At 39.2% G+C, this 20,420-nt stretch overlaps 1 protein-coding gene across 2 annotated transcripts in view; it reads right to left on the bottom strand.

Moving 5' to 3' along the window:
* The window catches only part of LOC104601997 (exocyst complex component SEC3A-like), a 142,229-nt gene that overhangs the window by 107,340 nt on the left and 14,469 nt on the right, over positions 1-20,420 (bottom strand). For both annotated transcript variants that reach the window (XM_088889308.1, XM_010265526.2), the window contains exons 9-13: positions 4,230-4,331; positions 4,003-4,140; positions 791-919; positions 614-694; positions 450-521 (exon numbers count right to left, since the gene is read on the bottom strand). In XM_088889308.1, the coding sequence (XP_088745434.1) occupies positions 450-521; positions 614-694; positions 791-919; positions 4,003-4,140; positions 4,230-4,331 (522 nt within the window). The remainder of the gene's footprint in view (positions 1-449; positions 522-613; positions 695-790; positions 920-4,002; positions 4,141-4,229; positions 4,332-20,420) is intronic.

The raw sequence follows: 20,420 nt of genomic DNA, 5'->3' as shown, positions 1-20,420 counted from the left end.
ATACCAGATGCTATTATTTTCAATATCAGATTTCCAGCACTCAAGATTATAAAGAAATTACATTAATGATCTTGACTTCAGCAGTAGAAATTGGATATATTTCTTGGTTATTAGCAATCACAATAAATAAAAAATAAATAAAAGCAAGCAACTGGGCATTTTTCAAAAAATGAAAAAAAAAAGAGGCAGTGAAAGGATCAGAAATCTACATGACAGGAGTTACAATAAATGCAGCTAAAACATACAAGTTCAATATGCTTATAAAGTTCACATAAAATGGTAAAATAGGTCAGAATTTTCCAGAATTAGTAACTTAAAGTACTCAACCTTTCAGTATTACTATTGAGTATTGATAGTTCCAATACCATGAAGTGCCTTGAGTGTAGTTTATTAATATGACAACAAATATATCTTTAAGATGAAGAAGCAGAAGATATAATGTTCTATACCTCTCGACGGAGAAGCAAGTTAAGGGAGCCACAATAAGCTTTCCGCAATGGACCCAAACTCTTATCAAGACTCTAGAATTAGCACAACCAGAAATGGTTAAAAAGGATAGGATCGAAAGGTATTAGAATCTTTAATAGAGATCAATTTTGGATGGAATTAAAACCTTCAACTGTTGTATAAGGCGTGCATACGTCCTGCATTTGTACCGCAGGTCTGCATGATCAGGCCTCTTCAGTTGTCCCCGCTGTGCCCATCCAAGAAATAAACAAGGTTGAGTACATCAATCAGAAGAACTGTAATATGTAATGAAAATTACTAGGGAAGGTAGTTGACAAAATACCTGAGAAAAATAGCTCTTATCATTTATCATAAAATCCACCAAGCCAGCAAAGTAGTTTTTCAAAAAATCAGATGCTCTATGAACAAATGTAGCTTTTAATATTTCAAGCTCTGCATGCTTCTCTTTAACCTGTATAACTTTTATTACCATAGTTAACAATGATTATCCCAGAAAATAGCATAGAAAATAATATTTGCCACGCATAGTGGCAATCCAGTTCCAAAGCAGCTTCTAAGCATCAAGAAATTCTGACCATTAAAGTAAAGGACTTTGAAAAACCTTCCAAGATTATATTAAGGACGTTATAGAGATAGCCAATAGTGGGCCTTATGGGACTATTACGTGTGATGCATGAGCATTTAATGCAAGAGACACTAAAGGGTCATGTAACTCCCCAATTAATGAGATTAAAGACTACTAGTAAGAGGCTATTAACAGCCAAACAGAGAAGAGAGGAAGGAGAAGTGAAGAGGAAGAGAAGAGAGAGTTTTGGAGTCAATTACAGTGACTGGCGGTGCCAGTTTATATTAATATATATAGGGCGACCATAAATAAAAGGGAAAGGACCCTTACGCCCCTACTTAAGTTACAGCACAAAAAAAACAAAAGAAAAAATACTTTAACTAATCCAAACGGACCCTAACTCAGCAGAATACAAACATAAGAAATAAAACTAACATTCCAACACTCCCCACGCAAGTTGGGACAGGGATGTCAATCATGCCCAACTTGTCACACAAATTATTATGCCGCACATGATGAAGGCCCTTGGTGAAGATGTCTGCAAGTTGTTCCTCTGAACTGACATATGGAGTGCACACTTCTCCGCTCACAAGTTTTTCTCTAATAAAATGCTTGTCCACTTCAATATGTTTTGTTCTATCATGGAGGACTAGGTTCGCATGAATATTGATAGCAATTTTGTTGTCACAGTAGAGTGGCATAGGTTTATTAACTACAAAACCCAGCTCTCCTAACAAGTTTTTTATCCACATCATTTCAACAATTCCATGAGACATAGCTTTGTATACACCATAATTTGCTTCTTACTTCTCCAGGTAACTAGGTTTGCTCCCACAAAGGTACAATACCCACTATAGATTATTTGTCATCGACTGCCCCTGCCCAATCAGCATTTATATACACCTCCACTTTCAAATGCCCATGTTTCTAGAATAGCAAACCAACTCTTGGGAACTTCTTGAGGTATCTAAGGATTCTTTCTGCAGCTTCAAAGTGAGTTGTCTTAGGGTTATGCATGAACTAACTAAGGACACCCACTACATAGGCAATATCAAGTTTGGTCATAGACAGATATAAGAGCCTCCCTACAAGTCTCTTGAACTTCTTCACATCTTTCAAACACTCCCCCTAACTGTCTCCTAGTTGATGGTTGGGCTCAATGGGTGAATCAATTGGTTTCACTCCCAACTTGCCTATATCCTCTAACAGATCTAGTACATATTTCCTCTAAGAAATAAAGATGCTCTTTTTAGAGCGGGCAACTTCAATTCCAAGGAAATAACGTAAGGGCCTAGATCTTTCACCTCAAATTGAGTGGCTAAGAATTTCTTCAGCTTCTATATTTCAGTCTTCCAGACTCCAATGATTACTATGTCATCAACATACACAATTAAAGCTGCAATTTTCCCTTCACCCTTCTTCACAAACAAAGTATGATCTGACTGGCATTGTTTGAATCCCATCTGTTGTATGGCTAAATGAAACATACTAAACCAGGCCCGAGGTGATTGCTTCAACCCATATAATGATTTTTTTAACTTGCACACCTTCTGCTCACTACCTTTGGCATAGAAACCTGGAGGTTGAGTCATGTAAACCTCTTCCTTTAGGTCACCATTCAAGAATGCATTCTTGATATTCAACTGGTGAAGTTCCCAGTCAAGGGTAGCTGCCAGTGAAATGAGGACATTGATTGAATTCTCATCACTTAATAAAAATGAAACTTTTGGGGTGTCAATAGTAACTCACCCCTTCTCTCAAAACCTTATTCTTTCTTCCTTTTCCTTCTTCTTCTTCTCTCCTTTCTTCCTCCTTATTCTCTTCTACCTTTTGGGGTGTCAATACAACTTATCTTTTCTTCAAATGTTATTATATCATACACTCTTTTGGCTTCTACCCTCCTCCTATCCTCCCCTTGAATAGTGTGCAATTCTTCTTTTCTATCAACCTCCTCAATCACCTTTAGAGCTTCAAATTTTGTTTTTTCTGCTGCTTTCAAAACATTCCCTCTCCATGCTTTTATATCTTTTTAGAGCATCAGATTTCAAACCTCTTTTGTTTTTTTCCATCTTTATTTGATTTTCTTATCTTTAACCAAGACTCTTTTGATCTTATTCTTTAATGCACCTAATATGGTTTAAATCTCCACTTGGGATCTGCTACCCACAAGTTGTTCCCACTTCCCAAAAACCTACCCACAAGGCACAACCACCATCTATTGGGAACATCTCCCCATGAATGATAAGGGGGATATTAATGTCACATGGGTAGAGATGTGGGAACAGCTTGTGGGTAGCAGATCTGAGCCCTTAAATCTCTACCTTTCCTTTCTATCATCTATGCTAGTTTGTAATTTCTCTTTCTCCCCTTTTAGTGCCTAATTTATGATCAAGATCATCATATGCCGTAAATTTAACTTCACTTTTTTTCAACTTCCGTTCTTATGGTTTTATATTTTTGCCAATTTTCTACATTTTTAGTCTTTTTCCATTCGTTGTAACATGCTCATTTTAATTTGATCATATTTTGAACCTCTTTATTCCACCACAGCAATATCCCATTTCCCTTTATATTCTTCCAAGACATCTTTGCTACTTTCTTTATACAGTTTGTCATAAATAAGAATGAGCTCATTGAACTTCCTCGTATAGGTGCTATATGCATATGACAGGAGCCACTATTCTTAGGAGGGGGTCTGATTCCTTGAAAAAAAAAAAGATAGGACACTTTGTTTATGGAGAGCTTTTAGGAAGTCTGGATGCTTGTGGATATGTCATATATATGCATGGCTTTTGTAAAGAGACACATCCTTATGCTCAGGGAGATAACTTTTCTGCACAGGGTGCTAAGCCAACACCATCAATTCCCTTGTGTATCTTCTTTTTTTCCTTAATAAATATTTTTCATTATTTATCAGGAAAAAGAAGAAAAAGAATAACTCAAATAAATACAGAAGACAAAGGGCATACAGCACGCATATTTGCAAAGCAAGGATCCAACTGTGGAATTTCCAGACCACGCAAAGCACCAGTTAACCATTCACATGCTTCAATATTCTGATGCATGTGTGACTCATCAAAAGAACCTCCTGATAGACAAGATGCGTACTGAAACCAAGAAAATTGAGTTAGAATATCTATGAAATGATTTTAGCCAGAAATGAACTCTTTAAATGCAAGTATATATGAAAGCATACCTCAGAAGGAATACACATCCTTTCAAGAAGCTTATCAAGCTCCTCAATGAGCGCCTTGTTATTTACAGACTGCATTCCCAACTTGTTATTACGATGTTCTATCTGGATATGACAACCAAATATAAAAGTAAGGTAAGTCTACCAACTAACAAAAAGCAAGTTTGTTATTATGATTTTCTATACTGCTTGATCATTTAAATAAGTAAATTGAAGAACTGAGGTACTAAATCAAATGAAGCATGAAAACCATATGAAACTGTTATTATCCAGAATGGACACTTTGTGAAAAGGATTCAATAGAAACTTAGGTAGAGCTATCAAGAAGTAGGGGTGCAAGTGGATCAAATCGAATTTGGATAGGGGTAATATCCAAATTCAATTTGATAAGAAAAGCAATAGCTTCAAATTCAATAAGAATCTGTTAGATATATTCAATTATGATTCAAATTTGATTCGACAAGATTGTTAGTTATCCAATTCAAATCAGATTATTGAAAAAATTTTAATAACAATTGTTTTCTTAAAATTTGAAGTAAAAGAGGTAATGAAAATTTTCGTTTAACCAAAAACAAGACACAAACCTGAGAACAACATCGAGGAAACAACTGCATAAAAACAAACAGTTGTGAAACACACCTGCAATAAATTAGAAAAATATAGAGAAAGAAAAAAGAAAGAAGGAAAGGTTACAGTAACATTGTTAGGGATAAAAACAGAAGCAATAGAAGAGATATAGGCACAATAAGAGGGTGATAAAGTATCATAAGAGACATAGTTTGAGATAGGATACTTAGCACATGTCCGTCTTGCATTACAAATTGCAATAGGAAAGTTAAGGTCATAATTTACAAGAGGAGGCTCAATAACAGATTCAAAACAGCATCGAAAATAGGAAGAGGTTCAGAATCCAAATTACCTGAGTCCAGGAGGTCAGTTTGTAATGGACATTCAATCTCTAGAGTCATCCTCTTTTCTCGTTTGACGAACTGCTGATGTCAAGACCAAGGAATAAAAGGAGGCAAAGGAGGAGGACTACTACCACCACAGGGAGGAGGAGAAGAAGAAGGATTGACAACATCAATTGCAGGAATCAACATACAAAAGGGAGTCCGATCTTCAGTAACATTCTCCCCCTGAAGAGAAGGACGAGAGACGGAAAAGAGAGTAGACTAAAAGAATATGACATCTTTGGACACATACCTTTTTCCAAAACAAGGGTCATAACAACGATACCCCTAGTGTTTTAAAAGCGCAAGGCGCAAAAATGGCGCAAGGGTCAATTTGCTCCTGAGGCACAAGGTGCAAGGCGAGGTATGTGCCTTTTTAAGCAAGGCACAAAAAATAAAAAAAAAAAAAAAAGAAAAATCAAAAAATGTCAAAAAATCAAAAAACAATGCCAAAAAATTGCAACAAATAAAAAAAATTAGCAAAATAGTACTAATAAAATATAAACTTTAATTTTAAGAAATTGTTTTACAAAACTTATTATCTAATATTAAAATACACAAATATAACATGTAAAGCATATTCAAATGAGAATTTAAAAATAAAATCAAATATATAAAACATTTTCAAGCATATAAAACCCACAATCTCTTTTTTTTCTCATTTGCGTTACTTCAAGTAGCTAATGTGATGTAAAACATATTACATTCCTAATTCTACAAGCTGCCTTTGTGCCACGTGTGGAGACTCTATAACTTGATTTACCTTATTAGTATAGTCCCTGTTGTATATTACTTTTACATTTTATTCTTCTTTTCTCTTTCAGCCCTATATGGGCATCCTTGTAATTGTACATAACTTTTAATATATAAGAGACTCTTTGAGGTGGGGGTCATTCATTCTTGACACCTCCAAGATTATTCTTGTTCTTTTCTCCATTCGGCCAAGAGTGTTGACATGGTATCAAAGCAGGTTGCTCTCTGATCTATTTTCTCGCTCTCTTAAACCTTACTAGAAGCAGTAAACCTGTCGTATTAGGGCTATCTTGATCAACCCTTTTCTGTTCTTTCTTCTTTGCACAACCAGCAGGAGAGATTTCTTTAGATTTCTCTTGGGAGACATTGGTTTGAGGCCAAACCTCAGATCTAGTGTCGCCTAGACCTGATCTATTCTCCCTACAAACAGCATCTGATTTAGTGAAGTTTTCAAAGGAGTTCTGATCTTCTTCTTGGGGCGACAACACTATACAGTTTTCTATTTTGGACTACAACAGCTTTGGACTTCAGATCTAGTGTCGCCTAGACCTGATCTATTCCACCTACAAACAGCATCTGATTTGGTAAAGTTTTCGAAGGAGTTCTGATCTTCTGATCTATTCCACCTACTTAAGGGCAATCTTGTAAATCATGTAACTTAAGTAAGTTTCTTAAAAGATTAGTGGGGGAAAAGAGGAGATTATCAAACTCCTCCTTTATTTCTCCTTTCTTCTCCAATCTTTCTTCTTCTTCTTCTTCTTGTCTTCTTCTTCTTTCTTACTTTCTTTTGCATTAATCTAAAACATTTTGCTAATTTTATTGGTTTGAATCACATCTCATCCAAACAATCCCCCTCAAGCTGAGCATATATATCAATCATGCCCAACTCATCTAAGTTCTTGGCAAACTTTGGAAGATGAAGGCCTTTAGTGAGACAATCAGCCAGTTGGTCTTTTGACCTTATAAAGGGTAGGCAAAACTCTCCACTTGTTATCCTCTCTCTGATAAAATGTCTATCCACTCCGATATGTTTTGTACGGTCATGTTGCACAGGATTGTGGGCAATGTTTATGGTTGCTTGATTGTCACAATAGAGTCTCATTGGAGTATCAGCTTGGATGCCTATCTTAGTCAATAAGATCTTCAACCAGAGTAATTTTGACACTCCATGGGTCATTTCCCTATACTCTGCCTCAGCACTAGATCGAGCAACAACAGATTATTTCTTGTTTCTCCATGAAACAACATTACCTCCAACTAAGGCACAATAACTGGATGTAGATCTCATATCATCAATACACCCTACCCAATTTGCATCTATGTAGGCCTCAACCTTTATATGCCCATGGTTGGACTACAGCATCCCTCTAACAGGACCAAATAGGCAAGGATTCTATTAACAACCTTCATGAGGGAGGTTCTAAGCTCATGCATATATTGACTGACCACTCCGACTGCATATGATATATCAAGTCTAGTTAAATAGAGATAAAGAAGGTGGCCAACCACTCTCTGAAAGACCCCTTTGTCTAGAAGAAGATCTCCTTCAGTAGTACTCAACTTGTGATTGGGATCAATTGGAGTTTCTATAGGTTTGAATCCTAATTTCCCAACTTCATAGAGCAAATCAAGAACATACTTTCTTTGAGAAAGGAAGATTCCCTTCTTGGATCTTGCAACATCAATTCCAATAAAGTATTTTAAGATCACTGAGATCCTTAATCTCAAATTCCTAAGCAAGAAAAGATTTTAACTGTGAGATACCTGAAATGTCATCCCCAGTCATAACGATGTCATCAACATATACTATCAACATAGTCAATTGTCCATCGACCTTATGAACAAGGTGTGATCAACTTGAGACTGAGAGAATCCAATCTTCAAAACAGCATTTCTAAATTTGTCAAACCAGGCTCTTGGGGATTGCTTGAGACCATACAAAGATTTCTTCTTACGACAAACTTTCCCTTCACTATTAGCAAAGCTTACCCCAGGAGGTAAGTCCATATACACTTCATGCAGATCCCCATTAAGAAATGCATTCTTCACATCCATCTGATATAAAGACCAAGATAAATGGGTAGCAAGTGACATAACCACATGAATAGAATTCATCTTAGCAACAGGAGCAAAGGTTTCTAGATAGTCAATGCCATAGGTTTGGGTATATCCTTTGGCCACAAGGCGAGCTTTAAACCTTTCAATTGAACCATCAGCTCTATGATTAATAGTGTACACCCACTTACACCCAACAGGAACCTTATCCTTGAGATGAGGTACAATCTTCCAAGTCTGATTCTTTAACAAGCCCTCCATCTCTAGGTTCATAGCCTCCTTCCAGTGAGGAGACTGCACTGCTTCTGTAACACTACAAGGAATGGAAATAGGGGAGATGGCAGAAATATAGGCATAATAGGAAGGTGAGAGAGCATCATACGACACATAATTAGTTATGAGATACTTGATACATGTTCTCTTTCCCTTTCGAAGGGCAATAGGGAGATCAAGATCAAGGTCAGCAATAGAAGTACTAGGAGGTTCAAGATTACCCGAGTACAAGGGATTAGATTGTGGTGGGCATTCAACTTCAGAAGCCACCCTCTTATTGTGACTAATGAAAAATTGCTTCCAGGATTGAAACCGATACACAAGAGGTGGAGGAAGAGGGGAAGGAATGCCCTCATTACAAGGATGAGAGGAAAAAGAAGAACTAGAAAACACGGAAACAGGAACAGGAAAGCAGAATGGAGTTCGATCTTCACTGGCAATCTCCCCGTAAAGAGGTGGATGGGATAATTGAAAAAAGGATAAGGACTCAAGGAAGGTAACATACGTCCGACCAGATTGAGTATCAAAACATCTATAACCTTTCTGAAAAGGAGAGTAACCAACAAAGACACATTTAATAGACTTAGCATCAAACTTATGTCTCAAGGACTCATATCATGAACAAAATAGACACATCCAAAGACCTTGAAAGGTAAATTGAAGGTGGGTTCATCAGGAAGAAGTTGGTGAGGGGACTGAAGATTTAGAACCCTTGATGGTAGCCGGTTAATAAGATATGTAGCAGTCTCAACAGCATCTCCCCAAAAACAAGTAGGAACATGAGTCTAGAATAGTAACCGACGAGCAACTTCAACGACATGTCTGTTCTTCCTCTCAACAACCCCATTTTGCTGTAGAGTAATGACTACATGAGCTTTGGTGAATAGTGCCCCATTCTTCAAGAAACACATGAAGGTACTCCTTTGCATTGTCAGATCGTATTATCTTAATTCTTTTCTCTGTTAGTAAACCCTAGCAGATTCTAGGTTGAAGTAGAGAAGAAGAAAGAAAAGAGAAAGAAGAAGAAGAAGAAGAAGAAGAAAGAAAGAAAGGTTCGGCCAGACTAGAAGAGAGTCAAAATCCCCCTCCCCTAGCTGACCCACTTGTATTTATTCAAAAACATAAGAGTTACAGGAAAGACCATTTTGTCCCTCATAGAAGATGGGACACATAACTTAAACTCAGATACAATAGACCTTTCACTCTCAAGCAGATAATCCAGAATGACCAAAATACCCCTGACTCGAGCATTCTAACACTCCCCCTCAAGCTGGAGAGTATATATCATATAGTCCCAGCTTGTTACAAATGTAATCTATTCTTCCCTGAGACAATCCCTTTGTGAGGAGATCTGCCCACTGATTTCCTGAGCTCACATGAGATGTAAATATCACCCCACTTATCACTTTCTCTCTTACAAAGTGACAATCAACCTCAATATGCTTAGTTCTCTCATGAAAGACGGGATTGGAAGAGATGTGAACAGCAGCTTGGTTATCACAGTATAGTTTCATGGGTTTGTCAATTGAGAATCCCATCTCTTGAAGCAAGTTCTTCAGCCATACTAGCTCACATGTGGTATGGGCCATAGCCCTGTACTCTGCTTCTGCACTACTTCTTGCCACCACTGTTTGTTTCTTGCTCTTCCAAGTTACAACATTGCCACCGAGGAAGGTACAATACCCTGTAGTTGATCTCCTGTCTGATATAGAACCAGCCCAGTCAGCATCTGTGTACCCTACTATCTCAAGAGTTCCTCCACTTTGGTATAACAAACCACGACCTGGAGCACCTTTTAGGTACCTAACAATTCTCAGAACAGCTTCCCAGTGAGGAACCCGAGGATGTTGCATAAACTGGCTCACCACACTCACAGCAAATGATATATCTGGTCGGGTAATGGTCAGGTAGTTCAATTTGCCCACCAACCTTCTGTATCTTCCAGGATCATCAAACTCTTCACCCGCATCAACACTCAGCTTGGCATTGAGTTCCATAGGAGTCTCTGCTGGTTTAGCACCTAACAACCATGTTTCTTCAAGTAGATCAAGAACATATTTTCTCTGACATAGGTTGATCCCATGTTTTGACCTCGCAACCTCTATTCCCAGGAAATATTTCAGCTTCCCCAGATCTTTCGTATTGAAGTGATCCTGTAAGAATTTCTTCAACCTGTTGATTCCATTGCTATCACTCCCAGTTATGACAATATCATCCACGTACACGACTAGCAAGATTTTCCCATCCTTTGAGTTATAACTGAACACAGAATGATCAACCTAACATTGTTTCATCCCAAAGGCTTTCATCACTTCACTGAACCTGCCAAACCAAGCACGTGGAGATTGTTTCAGTCCATAAATTGCCTTTTTGAGCCTACACACTTTGCCAGACTCCCCCTGAGCAACAAACCCTGGTGGTTGCTCCATATACACCTCCTCAACTAGATCACCATGCAGGAAGGCATTTTTTATGTCAAGTTGTACAAGAGGCCAATCATACATAGCAGCTAATGAAATCAGCACCTGAACTGAACCAATCTTAGCCACAGGAGAAAATGTCTCCATATAGTCCACACCATACATCTGAGAATAACCCTTGGCCACCAACCTCGCTTTCAATCGCTCCACACTACCATCAGGAAGATACTTCACTGTGTAGACCCATTTACACCCAACTGTGTGCTTACCGGAAGGAAGAGCGGTGAGTTCCCATGTGTGATTATGTTGTAGAGCAGAGAGTTCTTCCATGGCTTGCCGCCACCGTGGGGAGGCAAGAGCTTCCTGGGCAGTCTTGGGAATGGGAACAGATGAGAGTAATGATATAAATTTGCAATGAGAAGCAGAAAGGTGAGCAGTAGAAACATAGTGTGAAATGGGGTGAGAAGTACAAGTACGTTTACCTTTTCGCAGAGCAATAGGAAGATCAGGATCTGAAGGAGAAGGAGTAGTAGCAGGATCTGTCGACGGGGGCTGAAGTGGAGGAGGGCCCGATGCACTTCTGTGGGTATACACTTGAGTGATTGGCGGCTTCTCAGTAGTAACAGGCATAGGATGTGCATCTGTAGTAGAAACAGGAGCTACTGGAAGGATGTCCACAACAGGTACAGGAAGGGGAACCACAGAGGGAGAGGAAGAGACCCCAGCATCTGAGAAGAACGAAACTGACTCAAAGAAGGTGACATCAGAGCACACAAACGATTTATGGGATTTTGGGTTATAACACTTATACCCTTTCTGAGTCCTTGAGTAGCCAAGAAAGATACACTTAGTAGCTCGAGCATCTAGCTTGTCTAACCCAGGCCCCAAGTGTTGAACAAAACAAACACAGCCAAAGATTCTTGGGGTAAGAGGAAATGAAGATAAAGTGGGAAACAACACGGAGAAAGGGGATTGACTTCCAAGGATTGACATGGGCATCCGATTGATCAGAAAACAGGATGTGAGAACAGCATCACTCCAAAAATGTTTTGGGACATTCATCTTAATCAAGGATCGAGCAGTTTCAAGAAGATGTCGATTTTTTCGTTCAGCTACACCGTTCTGTTGTGGGGTGTAGGCACAAGAAGTTTGATGAATGATCCCATGATGTTCTAGGTATTGCTGAAATGGTGAGGAGTTATATTCTTTGGCATTATCAGAGCGAAGAATTTTAATATGAACACCAAATTGAGTGCATATTTCAGCATAAAATTGTTGAAAAATAGGGAACAACTCACTACGATCTTTCATAAGATAAATTCATGTCATCCTTGAAAAGTCATCAACAAAGATTACAAAATACTTATACCCATTGTATGACACCACTTTAATTGGACCCCATACATCGGAATGAACTAAAGAGAAAGGACTTGAGACACGACTATCAACTCTTGGACTAAATGAGACTATGATGTTTACCCAATTGACATGACTCACAATCTAATGATGAAAGATGACTCAAGGAAGGAACCAGTAACTTCAAGGCCTTGAGAGAAGGATGACCAAGTCTGCAGTGCCATTGAAGAGGAGTAAGAGATGACTAAAAAGCTACTGGAGGACCACCACCATCAAGGTAATATAATCCACCTGCTTCATGCCCTCCACCAATCTTCCTCCCCGTCTTGAGATCCTGAAACACACAAGAAGAAGGGTAGAAGGTTACAGAACAATTAAGAGACTTGGTTAATCTGCTGACAGACATAAGGTTAAAAGGAAACTTAGGAACATATAAAACAGATGATAAAGGCAAAGAGGAGAGATTAACATCACCAACACCACAGATAGGAGATGTAGAACCATTAGCAAGTGTAACTGTTTGAGGTGTGGAGGAGTGGGAAAGGGAAGGGAAGAAAATACATCATGAGTCCCAGACATATGATCCGAGGCCCCGGAGTCAATGATCCAGTGTGAGTCTTTGGAAGCTAAGTAAGCCATACCTGAATGGGCAAGTGTAGCGGTGTTCTACTGAGATGTTTGAATGAACTGCTCATATACTGCACGTGGTACACTCACCATTTCCTTCTCAGAAGCACAAGTAGATGTGGAGGGGATTGGGTCAGTTTGCTAACTTTCAGTAACTGTGTCACTACCCTTATTCCTAGCATGGTTAGCCCAAGTGTTGGGTGCACCACGCAAATCATAGCAGAAATTAACTGTGTGCCCCTCTAAACCACAATGTGTACACTTTCTCTGAGTATTACTCCTTCCTCTTCCCCGACCTCCCCCTGAGTCTCGGCCTCCAGTCCGACCACTAGCCCTGCTAAACATGTGGCCACCATGGTTGCTTGGGAGTCCACTCCTGACACCACCACTTATATTTCCACGACCACCCCCTTTAGTCACTACCAAACCAGATCTGTCAGAGAGAGAAGAATGTTCTACCGACTCAATGGATGTCCTCTTAAGACGAGCAAAAACTTCTTCAAGTGAGGGAAGAGCAGATCCTCCCAATGTTTGTGCTCTGACAGGCTCATACTCAGCCTTCAACCCCATAAGAAACCTTGTCACATCAAGCTGCTCACATTGTTGTTGTTGGATCTGAACATCTGATGTTAGAGGATGATACACATTGAGCTCATTACGAATGTTCCTCAAACTTGCATAGTACTCTTCTAAGCTTTGACTCCCTTGCTTCAAATTGGAATACTCTTGGTACAACTGATACACCCTAGTTGTATTGTCTTGTCCAAAGTACAACTTCTTAGCATGATCCCAAATTTCCTTAGTTGTATCTAGGAACATGAAGTTCACACTAATCTTTGGTTCCATGTTGTTCCAGAGCCATGTCATTATCTGTGCATCTACTTGTTCCCAGTCACTGAACCCAGGGGAATCAGAGGGAGGTTTCTCCTCTCTTACATGTTTTACCTTCCTCTTGGCCTTCAAGAACACCTCCACAGATTTTGCCCATGGTACATAATTCTCACCATTCAACTTGATGGATGTCATTTGAACACTTAGATAGTCTGGAGAAAGCATGACACCTGTTTTGTTATCATTCCCATTTTCAAATGAAGCCATCTTAATTATTTCACCTTCAAATATACAACACAACCACACACTCTTTCACAAGACTTATCTCACTTATAACACCACCAATTCCATCTTCTTTAAATACACATTACACACCACACACTAAGGCTGAAATCACTCAGTCTTCACATCAAACACCTGGGCTGCACACTGCAGAACCATTCACCATCAACACACTAAGACTGAAATCACTCAGTACTCACATCAAACACTTGGGCTGCACACTGTAGAACTGATTACACACAAGGTATAGGAGATCACTTTTAAATATTTTGAAACATAGATACACCAATCACCATGACACAACCACCACCAATCTACTGCTGTTGTGAACTTCAGCAGTCGAAAACTCTTCTTTCAACATACATACGAAGAGAAATGCAGAGGAACACGACTGAGATGCATATCAGTCACACTGAGCACCACCACAACCAACTTTTGAAACAAAAAGAAACATTCATAGTCCCTTACTTGGACAAACAACAGTAGTGTTCATACCTGTCCACATTCAGCCCTCTTCGATACTGAATAGAGGGTTTAGTATACCACTCCAACGACCACCACAGCAACGACCGGAGGCATCCTCACCTCCAGGCCCACAAAACGACAGTTCCTTTTCAGCCCCTTATCGAACCTCCACTCAGGTCAGTCGAAAAGGAAGAAGATGACTATGAAAGTTGGCGGCGAACCCAGAAAGAGAACAGCAGCAAGAAAGAAATGAGGATACGACCTTACAGCTCTGATACCATGTTAGTAAACCCTAGCAGATTCTAGGTTGAAGTAGAGAAGAAGAAAGAAAAGAGAAAGAAGAAGAAGAAGAAAGAAAGGTTCGGCCAGACTAGAAGAGAGTCAAAATCCCCCTCCCCTAGCTGACCCACTTGTATTTATTCAAAAACATAGAGTTACAGGAAAGACCATTTTGTCCCTCATAGAAGATGGGACACATAACTTAAACTCAGATACAATAGACCTTTCACTCTCAAGCAGATAATCCAAAATACCCTGACTCGAGCATTCTAACATTCTCAAACTAGGTTTCCACCATATTCATGAAATTTTGAACGATCATAGGAACTTCATCACGTTGTTTCATCAAGTAAAGCCCTGTATATCGAGTGTAGTTATCAATGAAGAGAATGAAGTATTTATACCCACCCATGCACGGAATGGTATATGGGCCCCAAACATCAGTATGGATCAAATGGAAAGCAACATTACTTCTTCTATTACTTGCATATGTGGTTTTACATTGTTTGGATAAATGACAAACTTCACTTTGAGGATTCAAGTTGGACACTAAAATGAAGAAATTTGGAAACAAAAGTTTTAGACTTAAAAGACATATGACCAAGATGACAATGCCATTATTGCAAAAGACTCAATTTCTCATTAGAACAAGACTCATCCTAGCTCAACAATCCATATTCTGAAGCTTCATCAAAAAGGTAGACTCCATCGATTTCATGCCCACTTTCGATCATCTTCCCTGTGCTCAGATCCTAAAAAACACAATGGGTAGGAAAAAAGGTTACAGAACAATTATGGGACTTGATAAGAGAACTGACAGATAATAAGTTTTTATGAAATTGAGGAACATGAAGAACAGATCGAAGGAAATGTTATGGGTAAGTTTGACTTCTCCCTAACCCCAGATAGGGGTCTGACATCCATCTACAACAGTAATCTTGCCCTTCCTAGGGGTTAGTTTATATGTATTGTGAAGGCATACCAATCATATGGGCACTAGTCCCAGAGTCAACAACCCATGGGCTGGAGGTGGAACAAGGAAGTGCAGTACCTGTGTTAGCATTTACACCAAATGGATTACCAAAACCAGAAGAAGAGGATGCCCTACTCTTTTCGAAGTGTAATAGAAGACTCCGAAGTTTATCCATCACGTCAGAGGAGTTAGAAGGTAAAATAGTCGCATTAGAAGACTAACCCCAATTGTGGCCAAATGAGCATTGCCTTTCTTTCTAGTTTTAAACTTATCCGGTTTCAAGTGAGGATTGAGTTTCCAAGATCTTTCCTAAGTATGCCTTGGATTCTTGAAATATTCGCAGATGACACCATCGAATTTCTCAGTAGAAGGATGCTTACTACCAATGTTTTAGAACGCTGAGGCGTGACGCGAGGTGTTCAACTACCTAGAGGCGTGAAGCATAGTTCAGAATGTAAGAGGCGTAAGCCTCCCAAACACAAGGAGGCGTAAGCCTCCTTAAGAGGGGGTTAGGAGGGGAAGGGGGAGGAGGATGAAGACCAAGGGAGGATCTCATTTTTTCTTTATTTTTAATAAAAATCTTTTATATTAAGAAGAATAAAGATGCATAACATTAGTTGAAAGGGGGCTTCTTGTCGAAGCAAAGGAGAGCTCACTTCGCTCGCTCATCGGAGCAGAGCAAGACCCCCCTAACTCAAAAAAAAAAAAAAAAAACAAATTGGGCTGCATCAAAAAGGGGGCAGGGGGGGCAAACCACTTTCTTTCCCCTTATCTCGTTCGCTCGTTGGAGCAGAGCAAGACCCCCCTAACTCAAAAAAAAAAAAAAAAACAAATTGGGCTGCATCGAAAAGGGGGCAGGGGGGCAAACCACTTTCTTTCCCCTTATCTTTTCTTCCCTTCCCATTCCTTTTCTTTTCTTTTCTCTGTTTTTCTTCTCTTTCTATTTCTTTCCCTTTCCTTTCCTTTTCTTTTTTTTCTTTTTATATATGATGAGCATGAGGCACATGAGGCATATGCCTCTAGCACGCCTCATGAAAAAAGCGCATGAGGCGTACGCCTCTTGCACCTAGGGCATATGCCTCAGAGGTGTTAACACCTCTAGCACACCCCTCAGGGCGTTTTGGGAGCACCTCTAGGTGTACGGCTACCACACCTTTTAAAACACTGCTTACTACCACTTGTCCTATGGCTTAGAGGACATAATGGCAAAGTGCTCAATCACAGAAGGTTGCATCACGGCTGCCCTTCTACTTTCTTCCCCTTGCACAACAGAGTAAGCAGTATCCAGAGAGACAATGCCCGTACTCAGAATATGCTGCCTAGTGAAATCAAATTTTGGATTTAAGCCAGACAAAAAGCCAAAGACCTTGTTCCCCTCAATGTGCTTCCTGTACTACTTTGCATCTATAGGATCCTTCGACTCAAAAGTTTTCAAATGGTCCATTTCTTCCCAAAGAGATTGTATTGAGGGCAAGGTTCAAAGTATCGATATGATACGCATATCGCCCGTATTGTATCAGTACTTAGAAACGGCCGAAACACCTTTTTTTTCAAATTTTGGTTTTTTGGGAATCTTAAAACATGTTTTTTATTATTAAAAAAAGTTGGGGTCTGAAACACCTAGAAATAGGCGTATCAGACCATATCTTTTTCAAAAGATACAATACGATACGCCCAATACAGGGCGTATCATATCGATACTTTAAACCATGATTGAGGGGAAATACATAGCCATTGTTCTCTCCCCCCTGATGCATACTACAAGCTTCTCTCCTAAGCTGATATACTCTAGCAGTATTGTTAACCTGTGAGTAAGTGGCGACAACCCTATCCCAAATATCTTTAAAAATCGAGAGGAACATGTAGTTACGAGCAATGTAAGGTTGCACCGAACAGACCAGCCAAGACATTACTAGTGAATTATCATGTTCCAACTTTGCAAACTTAGGGTCTTCAATTTTCAGCTTCACCTCCTTGCCTATAATGAATCCCAACGTACCTCTCCCTGTTATAGTATGTTTATCCGATTGGAATCACTCCAGAAAATTGGTCCCATCAAGTTTTACGGTGGTTATCATTCCACTAGAAACATCAACATTTCCAAGAAACACACTGGAACCCATCTATATATCTTTTTGTGATTCCATACCTCACAAACAACTATTTCGGCAACCAAGAAGCACTCCAAAGCCCAACTGAAATACAAACAAGCCCAAAAGGGGCCAAAAAGTTGGCTGGCAACAAAATAGAGGGAGAAAAACTCCCAAAAGTTTTTTATGGTTCAGAAAAATACGGAATCACTTCTCGTCATTCCCAAAATATAAAACGACCTAGAAGAATCAGTTTTGCAAAACAAAAACTCCTCAAACAAGAGAAACAAGCCTCTAAACCAGATCTGGAATTTTTGCATTTTTTCACTTGAAAAATCCACAAAAAAATCATGAAAGCATCAAACCACAATGAGACATATACCAAAATTAGATATTGCTTCCACCACCTGTACGGACTATTGATGTCATCTGGCGGCAGTCTGACGTTAGCAGCTCACCCTCTAAGCAAAAACAAGTAGAGAAAGACTCTCCCATGACCTTCTAGTTGCTCTGATACCAAGCTACAATATTTAGGCTTTACTGAGAAAGAAAACAAAAAGAAGAAAAGGAGAAGAGAGAGGAGAAGAAGAAAGAAAGGTTCAAATGGAGAAAAGAGAGTTATTTTCTTCTCTCAAACTTGGAATTTTATACTATGGAGAGAAATTATAAGAAAGCCCTCATATAGGTGCCCAAATACAAAAGAACAAAAAGACAAGAATACCCTTGCATCCAAACAATCTCAACAAGGGAAGAGACTAGACTCCTTACTATTGTAAGTATTGATAGGAAATCAATGGATTTTGGAGTTGACACTACCTTTGGTGCTAAAGACTTCTCAATAACTCAGTGTTACGAATGTAAAGAATATTGACACATTGCTTCTCACTGCAAGAAGGGGAATGTTTACACCTATTGTAAACAACATGGTCACATAATTCCAAACTGTCCGATTAGGCCATCTAAGGTAATCCAGAAAAGGAACTAGCCACGTGCATAAGTATTAGAGGGGCAAACCACTGACATCTCTTCTACCAAGGGTGATTCTTCTACTAAGGGTGAACCGTCTACATCCATGGATGAAAAATTCGAAAACTGGTATCCTTTGCTAGTTCCTCTGCCTTTTCTGCTATCAACTTGTCTGGTCAGTTATCTAGTTATTGTTCTTCTCAGTCTCATATTTGGATCATTAATTCAGGAGCAACTAATCATATGACTAGTGCCTACCCCAAACCCCCAAATGGCACTTCTAAGACCAACCATAGTCATATCATTAAGGCCAATGGTGAAAAAATGAATATCATTGGTTGTAATGAGTAATGACCTATCCCTTAAGCTTTAACCTAATGCCTCCTCTCTCCTTTCCAAAACCTTTTCTTATGATGGTTGTTTGATCCAGGACCAGTACACTTGGAAGGTGAAAGGGAAGGGGCATAGGATGGGCCGTCTTTTCGACTATGAAGACACACTTTCGAACTGTTGGTTGAGAGTCTAGTGCACGAGGCTTCCACAAGTGCACTGGTTGGTTGAGAGTCCAAGGAGGGACAGATGTATGCAGCTTTACCTCTGCACATATAGAGAGATAGTTTCCAAGATTTGAACCCTGGTCACCCAAGTCGAGCTAAGCTCACGAGCTTTCAATCCAAATATTTTATCGTTGAATTCAAGTTCACAAAACTTCTACCATTGATGAAGAAAATAAGCAAAATCAAGAAGTTAAATGTGCAAGGAAGGGAAATTTAGAGGGAAGAAGAGATATAGAAATCAGTTATTGATTATTACAAAAATCTTTATGCTGATCCAAAAAACTAGGCCAAAATAAGATGGGCGCGTTTCAATGGAATAACTGAGGAGCAGGCAGCTGATTTGGAAAAACCTTTCTTAAGAGGAAGTCAAAGCAGTTATAGATGAAATGGAGGGGGATAAGGCACCGGGGACAGACGGCTTTTTCCACAAGAAATACTAGGAATTGGTGAAGGAGAATCTGCTAAAAGTATTAAATGAATTTCATTCTCTGGCAGCTCTAGAGAGAAGTCTTAATGCTACCTTCATTTCTCTAATTCCAAAGAAGAAAGGTGTTGCTGGTTTGAATGACTTCCAGCCTATAAATTTGATTGGTAGTGTCTACAAAATCATAGAAAAACTGTTGGCATCAAGGCTAAGAACGGTGATGAGTTCAATCATTTCACTCTCTCAAGGGGCTTTCATTCATAATAAATATGTCCAATATGGGGTCCTAATAGCTAATGAGTTAATAGATTCAAGGATAACCAGTGACAAGAAGGATCTTGTTTGTAATTGAGAAAGCCTTCAATCACATGAATTGGCCTTTACTAGATTATATGTTGACCAGGATGCATTTTGGACAGAAATGGATAAATTGGATGAAGATCTATGTTACTACAACCAAGTTCTCAATTCTCTTAAATGGTCCAGCCAAAGGAAACTGTAAGGCTCTAGTCCAAGGTAAGGTAACCCCCTTTCACCACTCTTATTTCTGATAGTGATGGAAGGTTTAAGTAGGATGACTGCTAAGGCAGCAGAAGGAGGCTACCATCAGAGTCATTGATTTCGTACTCAGGGAGGATTAAGAGATTTTACCCCTCCCCTTGCTTCATTGTATCTGTTTCTTAATTTATTAACAAAAGTTCTGTTATTGATAAAAAATAATACTAATAACATTAAAGTATTATGAATGCATCCGGATGTGTATAAAATCTACTTCATATTATAAAATAATTGTAGAAGCAAGTACCATTTTTCCTTAATCGAAAAATGGAATTCTAGATTTATGTCATGTGACCAGTTTTTCCTTCAGAGAACTACTTGAGTATCAAGCAGGA

This window comes from Nelumbo nucifera, chromosome 6 (assembly GCF_055504915.1).
Source record: "Nelumbo nucifera cultivar China Antique chromosome 6, China Antique-T2T, whole genome shotgun sequence".
Classification (NCBI taxonomy): domain Eukaryota; kingdom Viridiplantae; phylum Streptophyta; class Magnoliopsida; order Proteales; family Nelumbonaceae; genus Nelumbo; species Nelumbo nucifera.
Note: the sequence above shows the minus strand (reverse complement) of the source record. Positions and strands in the feature narration are given on the sequence as shown.